General features: G+C 30.3%; 1 protein-coding gene across 1 annotated transcript; it reads right to left on the minus strand.

The window, feature by feature from the left end:
- Nucleotides 1–214: 214 nt before the first annotated feature.
- LOC149881283 (uncharacterized) lies at nt 215–1183 on the minus strand. Its single transcript, XM_090067962.1, has 2 exons — nt 795–1183; nt 215–636 (listed from the first exon to the last, which is right to left on the minus strand). The coding sequence occupies exons 1-2, from the start codon at nt 1087–1089 to the stop codon at nt 215–217; spliced, it is 717 nt and encodes a 238-aa protein (XP_089924088.1). The 5' UTR covers nt 1090–1183.
- Between the last annotated feature and the right edge of the window lie 7143 nt (nt 1184–8326).

Consider the following 8326-nt stretch of genomic DNA (forward strand, 5'->3'; position numbering starts at 1 on the left):
ACTTTTTATTTAAACCGTTGTGTTATTATTGAAACTATTGCATTATATATTCATTTTACTTTTGTGCTTTTCAAGTTCAAAAAATATATTATCTTTATATGATAAGTTTACATTTCACTATCTGAGTCATCGTCGTCCGAAAAATCATTTCAAGAAGTTTTAAGTTTACTTTTAACAATGAGCGACTGATAATCAGATCAGCTGTCATGTTGCCTCATCTCTTTTCACATACAAAACCAGAAGTACTAAAATATCTCTCTATAAAAGCTGCTGATGATGGAATATTTAGTAAGATGACAAATAGCTTTCGTAACATTGGCATTTTAGAATTTTTGAACCAAAAATCATAAGAAAGATACACAGATACAGCAAGTCCTTTCTCTTCAATTTGCTTAAAAAAGTAAAGTTTTTCTTTTTCGATTTTAAGTAAATAGAGTTGTAAATTAGGCTCCCGAGCTTCTGGGCAATAGTTATCATCTAGCATAAATCCGCTGAGCGAATCAGTTTGCTGATCATTTGAACTCAATCGTTCTTTCGCTTGTGTAAGCTCACATCCTGGTTGCGATTCTAAAGCACTTTGATAAATGTTACGTGGCGTAAAGAATTTCTGAACTTCGTGTAGATTTTCTACTGCTCCTAAATAATTTTAGGTTGCGATACAAACTTTAATATAATAAATTGATATATAAAAGTAGTTAAATTTTTAAATTAGGTTTTTAAGAACTAGTTTTTAAACTAAATTTTAAAACTTTTTCTTTGTCTTTATTAAATAATAAAACCTAATAACTAAATACCTTTAACAATAAATTGACAATCAGGTCTAAAGAACCACAATTTAAGCTTTGAGATATTCAACAGTGATGCTACTTGATAAATTCCTGAGTTAAGTTCGTACTCAAACTTTAATTTAAAAGAAGAAATTAACAAGTTAGCAAATTCTTTTCCATTTCCTTGTAATTCCATTCTACTCCATTTTGAAATCATAATAGTCAATCCAGGCAAAACATCAGCAATCGATGAAAGATTTTTTTGTACAATTAAGTTGAACTGGTATGCGGGAAGAAGGATTTGTAGGTATAGTTCAATCATATCTAATTCGATTGGGCATTGATTTTCCGGATCGAATGCATTTTATTTATAACCACTTTGAAAACTCTGTAACAGCTTGTTTGTAATTTAGCTTCATTTTTTATGTGATATTGAACGCTATTTATAGATTGATTGATACTTCTTGCGTACTTTGAAAGCGTCGCAAGTAAACGACACATATTTTTGTTTCTTAGCGATTCGTACAGCGATTTTTTTAATGAGCTGCGCAAGAAAACCGCGGTAGTTTCAATGTTCCCAATTCAATTTCAAGATTTTTAATTAGTTCAGCACTATGAAGATCGTATTCGTTATCTTCGTTAAAGTCATAAGTGATGTTTACTTCCTCAGCTGTTTTGGCTAACTGAATAACATTTGTAAAAGTAAGCTTCCTTGATTCAGTTAATAGCACTTCAAGAAGTTCATCAGAGGTTTGAATTTCAATATTTAAGACTTCATCTTCACATATTTTTAGCTGCTCATTATCTGCTTCTTTAATATAAAGGGAAACCTCTTGGTTCAGCAATGGATCATTTTCAAATGCACTATCGCCTCCTTTCGTCTCTTCAACTCTATCTTCTTGAGAATTTTCAAATAATTGCTTAAACAGTCTGACAAATGAGCTCCCTTCATCACATGTAATAGCTATTAAATAAATATAACTTAAGTAATCAATAAATTCAAGGTAAAGGTATTTATAATCTTTTCAATCCCTAATTTAATATTTTCTGCATTGTGACGTCCCGTCATCTGTTCCATACCAATAATGATGATTTCTTTTTTTAAATCACTGTTCGTTAATGCTGCACCAACTGCAATAAAGTCCAACATTTCAGGAGATTTCCATATATCACTAAATAAAGTGACAACCAGGGCATCCTCTAATTTTTCGTTAATTATGTTTGATAATTTTGCCATCGTTTCTGGTATCAAGTTTTCTCTAAAACTTTTTGCACAAGGAAGTGAAACTTTAACTATTTTCCTCAAAAAGGGATTATTAAATGCATTAATCGAGCAGTTTGATGTAATAAAGAACTTGATAGCGTTTAAAGTATCGGCATCTAGCACGCTTCGCTTTTTATTTGATTTGTTTAGTGTATCGTATGAGTCAAACCACTTACCCAAAATGTCATGATGTTTTCTTTGTAAATGCATCTTAATGTTGGATGTTCGACCAATACGAGCTGTAAACTTTTGATTACACAATATGCAGAAAAACTCAACATCATTTTGTGATTTATTTATTTGAGTATCAGATGTAGTGAAATGAAGATATGAAGTATACTCCTAAAATATATAAAAATCATACGCTACATTGTTCTTAATAACATTTTAAATCTAAGAAAAAGTAATTTAATTACCCGTTCAGTTAAATTTACAATAAACTTCTTTTTGGGAAAAATGTTTCTTTGACCAAAATCTTGCATTTTCTTTATCAAATTACACGAGTCTTCAGATAATTTTGCCAAAAGACTATAATCCTGAAACCTTAACCTCGGGTCTTGATGAATAGGAGGAATAGAAATATTGGAAACTGAAGTATTATTCGAAGACTCTCCCGATAATGATGTCAACGCAGCACTTGTTGCCTTTATAGTAGATTTCGTCGTTTTTGTAGGATTTACAGATCTTGTTCTTTTTGAAATTGCTTCTCCAGATTTAGATGCAGACGAACTTTGAGATAAATAAGGTTGCAATTGCAACTGTTGTGATTGCAATATATCTTCTTCATGTCGCTTTTTTGAACTAGACTTTATGATATCCTCATGATAGATTTTACTCTTGCGAGATTGATGTGTCATATTAAATTAGATATTTATGAAACGATTTAGTAAAACTTGGTTTTGTTTCCTAAACTATTTTTTTTAATACTTTTATGTATAAGCTGCATACCATAAGGAAATGCCTATAGGAACTTCCTTATGCTATAAGGAAATGCCATTAGACATATCCCTTAAAACAAATTATTACCTGTTTAACATGTCATTTTATAACGAATTTAAAAAATAATACTTTTTTAAATTTGTTAAAAATGATATTTAATTTCTCATTATAATGGCTCCTTTTAAAATGAGTGTATTATGTTTTTAAATTGAGTGAATACAGCCAGATTTTTATAATAATTGAAATGAGCTTGCTAGTTAAAGGTATTAAAGCTATACTTTTTTCTAAAAATAGTTTTATTAATAGTTTGCCCAATGCTTGGAAAAGATCTACAAAACAAAAAAAATTAAAATTTAAAAAAAAATTTTACAAATAGAATAACATAGTATTTAGTAAAAAGAGGAAAATGGCCTTTTTTTGCGTCAGGTAAAACGCCCTGTATATATTTAGTTTTAACATTTATGTTTTGTTTCAAAAGAAATAAACTTACCTAAAAGTTTTTAACACTAAATAATCACAGGACGTTTTACCCCCAACATGAAAGGGCATTTTTCTTCATCCAAAACCAGTTAATTGCAAATGAACTAGTTTTATTGATTGAGTTTTAAAATTTTTATACTTGGAATATTGTGGAATAAATTACCCACAAAACAAATATTTCTTTATTACAATTACACAAATAATACAACTAATTTTCTGTAACTTTTAGTGGAGCAAGGTGTTCCTAAAGTCAAGTCCCTTGTGCATTTGTAATACCAAGGTAAATTAATAATGTTGACTTTATGGACATCTTGCCCCACCCTATCCTAAACTTGAAAAAATAAGAAAGCAAAAGAAGAGAATAAAAACAATTGTTAAAAAAAAATGAAATGAAAAAATTAAACTGTAAGGCGCAAAGAACGAAGGGGGAGAAGACTGAGTCAAAGAAAGTAACTTTAGTAAATATCGTACATATATATGCTATATATACACGATCTTTCTTACTGTAAATTTTATGATACGGCGATAGTGGTATACGGCTATATATATATATATATATATATATATATATATATATATATATATATATATATATATATATATATATATATATATATATATATATATATATATATATATATATATATATATATATATATATATATATATATATATACATATATATATATGCGTACGTTCCGTTTCAGTTCCGTTTGTAAACGCATTTATACGCGTAAATTGCGTTTGAGTTACGTTTTTAAACGCATTTTATATGCGTAAGTTGCGTATTAATTGCGTGCGTAAACGCAGTTATTTGCGTAAATTGCGTTTACGTTTACGTAAGTAAACGCAATAAATTGCGTCAAATGCGTTTGAGTTTGCGTGTGAGTTTTTATTTTGGAACGCAAACGCTAAACGCAGTTTTTTTTGCGTTCCAATATATGGTCTCGAGAATAATACTTACTAATATGTACTAAATATTTCAAAATCTTTTTCATATAATAAAAAATGCATACAATTTCGTATTATGTATATAAACTTTTTTATTATTTTTATTTTTATTAAGTCTTATCACAAAACACCGCCACTAGGGAAGAAGCATTTAATGAGTTGATTCCCCATTTCAAGCCTAACCGATAACATATAATTGCTTCGAACAGGATTCGAACTCGCAACCTTTGTATTACGAGCCCCATCCAGATCCAGGTCAGAATCTAGGGAGGGGTGAAAGTTCGCATTCACAAAAACCCCATGGTTTTTTACTTTTCTAATTAAAATAGTTCAATTGAGCATACAAATTAACTAAGGAGATTTCATCTCACCAACCTGTATATAACGTCGCCCTAGGCGAGTATAAGTTCTTTTTAAAAGGCACACAGGGAGCGACTTTAAATCAACATGGCGAGATTGAGTTCAAGTGGGCGAGATTTAGTGCTTTTGACACACAGTACAGTTTTTAATAGTAATGCCAAACACTTTTAAAAAGACTACAATAGTCTGCATAGTTTTGTAGATGAAAGACTAAGCTATCGAATGATGTATTGTGCAGCAGTGTAGGTCTATAAAACGCCTTTCAACTGTAATTTTAGTGTGGGTGTGGGCGAGGTTTGATTAAGTTACCCTAGCATGTTCGTTTTGTGTTTTTATTTCGATCTCTGAGTCAAAGTTCTCTGAACAGGTTTTGCCAGTTATCTTTTGATTTTCATTAAAAAAATTATTTTTACACACACGGGGCCCCGGGAATCTTTCCCGTCCACCCACCCACTCCCCCCTCGGAAGCCATGTGTACAACTAACTACATTAGTTTATATTCGTCATTACACTATGGCTAAGTTTTCATCCTTTGTATAATTTTGTTCTTGCTCATTAGGGAGCTTTCAGTATAAATATTGATTGATAATCTCTCAATATTTAATGAGTGGGAACATACCAACTACGCAATATACCAATTTACCAACTACAGGGTAGTTGAGTTTTTAATGGCAAATAATAAAGCAACAATTTGTAGCCAATTAAAAGTACCCACCTATGCGGTCTAAATTGTTTCTTAAAATATGAACGAGAAATAAATATAAAAAGGCACGTGGATTTTATTGATTTGGCTTTCAAAATTACATTTTGCCAATTGGTTACTGGCAACGGGAACACCTCAGATGTAAGTGAGTCGAGCGCGAAAGAGACACCAGCCCATACAAACGAAGCTGAGTGTCATAGAAACGAGTACATTATGGTAGCACACAAACTCAGCATAAAGGAACAGAGCTCCAAAAACGTTTTACTTTAAGCAACACTGTTGTGGTTAAAAAGGACTTTCAACCGTTTCAATTGTTCAATTCGTTTTCTAAAAGAAAATGAATTGAACAATTTTTAACACAATTAAGATCGTCGCACGTCAAGGAAAAACTCGAAAATCAATATTATTGCCAGCTCAATCCAACCTACAGTACGAAAGAATTGATTAAAGCATCTAAACCAAAAAATAAGACATTTTTTGGTTAAGATGCTTTAATTAAAAATAATTTAGATGCATTAATCAAATTAGATTTTTGGTGGCACAAGTTTATATTCATACATAAATTTGTTATTTCTGAATAAAAAACTGAGGGATTAACTCAAAGGTTTTTCGCAGTTTCTAGAACAAGATATTTGGTATGTGAAGAAACTTCAAAAAGATATTTGGTATGTGAAGAAACTTCAAAAAAATCACAAATTTTTTAACTGGAATCTTTTAACTTTCTAATTTTTATATGTTTGTTTTTTGTTTTTTGTTAAGGAAAAAAATTTTAGAAGACTTAATGTTTCTTGATTTACAGTAGAGATTCCTTCAAAAACAGTTTATAATCGTTTCGATAGATAGCGGATGCCAACTTTTGCATTACATCTAAGATATTTTAGCAGGGTTTTGTTTTTCTTTAAGCTTCTGATAATCTTGCGAACCATAGCGAACCACCAAAATTTTTATATTTTGCTTTCAGGGATCTCATAGCGGGTGGATCCATAGGCGCTGCGTTGTCGATGTAGCAATTGGAGGTTAAAAAAATAAAAATTTCTTTGGTTTTAAATTTTCGACACAAGGCTGTGCGGGGTAATAGTTTATTGTTACGTCCATCCCAGTAAACACAGTAACGTTCAAAAAACGTTTTTAAGACGTGCATTGGAAACATTTATTTTCAGGGTTTTTTCCGTCCAGAGAAAAACGGTGATGGAACGGTTTGTAATAAACGTTCAAAAAACGGTTTTTGACCGTTACTTGGAAACGTTTATTTTAGGAGCTTTTCCAGTTTAACACTAATTTTCAAACGTAATCTAATAAACTTCAATGTGTAAAAGCATTTATTTCAAACGTAACATAAATTACCTAAAGGTTTAATCTTATTTACTTTCGTAATTAAAACATCGGTTCAAATTACGAAATTTTATAAATATAATTTAAAAAAGCATAAGTTTATCACCATAATGATAATGGCATTATAAAGGCACTTAATTCAAAACAACACAACAATAACTTAAATAGATACTAAATGTTAAAGAAGTTTGCAACAAATACAATTACAAAAAAAGAGTCTTTATTTTTTATATTCCGCCCTTGGAGCTCTCTTTAAATGGTCTCCAATTAGTCGATCGACATTTTCTTTTGGTAGTCTTTCCGTCACCAGAGCACCTACAAAGAAACAAAACCCAAAAAAAGTTCATATTTAGATTATTGTCTATTTGTTGTTATTATAAAACTTTTAAATCATATTAGAAAAAATTATGATGTGTGCATTATAACATTAAAAACCAAATGGTAATTAACCACTCAAGAACTCCAGCAAAGGTGTGGCATTGCATGACATTATTAGACAAATATCTATGACATTGTATTAAAATATTTAAAAATAATAATAAGTACAATTGACTGTAACTAAATATATTCAAAACATAATCTTATAATTCCAAACATGATCTTATAATTACATTATCTGTTATGCTTTTCTAAAAAATGAAAATTACCAAGTAGAGCCTTGTACAAGTAATTAGTCTTAAAAAGCCGTTTTCCATTTTTTCCCTTCTTCCTACTAAATTTAGCTTGTTAAAATCGTTTATTTGACGTCTTTTATTGACCAAACTTTTTCGTTTCAAATTTATCCTTTTAAGACGCTTTTAGAACGTTTACGAAACGTTCTTATTTTTTTTGGACGATAAAACCTAAAATAAATGTCCGAATAACGTTTACAAAACGCTATGTGTTTACTGGAATACTTCTTAAACTAGATGTAATTATTCGATCTAACTTTCTCACCGACTCCTCAATTAATACCGCATCCATCCAATTAACTACTTGACTTCGACACGGTTTTAAAATTTCTTTATTAAAGAACATGGTTTTTGGGTTTTTCCAATGACAAACATAGGCTTTTTATACCCCAGAGCATTTGTGCTGCCATCCCAGTTGTGCGGATTTTGCATAATTTTTCACCACTTTTTCGATTTAACTGCGAATATTTTTTTTTTTGCCATTGCGTTTCCATAACAACAAAAACACATGCTAAGTTATATCGAAATATTTACGATATTAAATCAAAAGTTTACAAAATTAAATCAAAATTAAATCGATCATTTGTAGAACAGTCCAAACTCGTCAGCATTGTAAAAGTCCATCAAATCATAATAAATAATTAAGTTAGTGGTGACGTCTTTTTCTAGTCAATAACCAATTTAGGTATTCATCTACATAACCAACATCTCAAAGCCTTTAAGTTGTTTAAGTTATTAGAATCAATAGATTATTAGTGGCAACTTTGTGACAGGATAGTGTACTTTCTGGGTAATTTCAATCAAGTTAAAATCATAAACTGGAAGCTGCGTTCTAAAGATCAACTTGTTCAAAAACCGG

The sequence above is a fragment of the Hydra viridissima genome, unplaced genomic scaffold, assembly GCF_058129835.1.
Source record: "Hydra viridissima isolate aposymbiotic clone 2 unplaced genomic scaffold, HvirCarnegie_v1 scaffold_12, whole genome shotgun sequence".
Classification (NCBI taxonomy): Eukaryota; Metazoa; Cnidaria; class Hydrozoa; order Anthoathecata; family Hydridae; genus Hydra; species Hydra viridissima.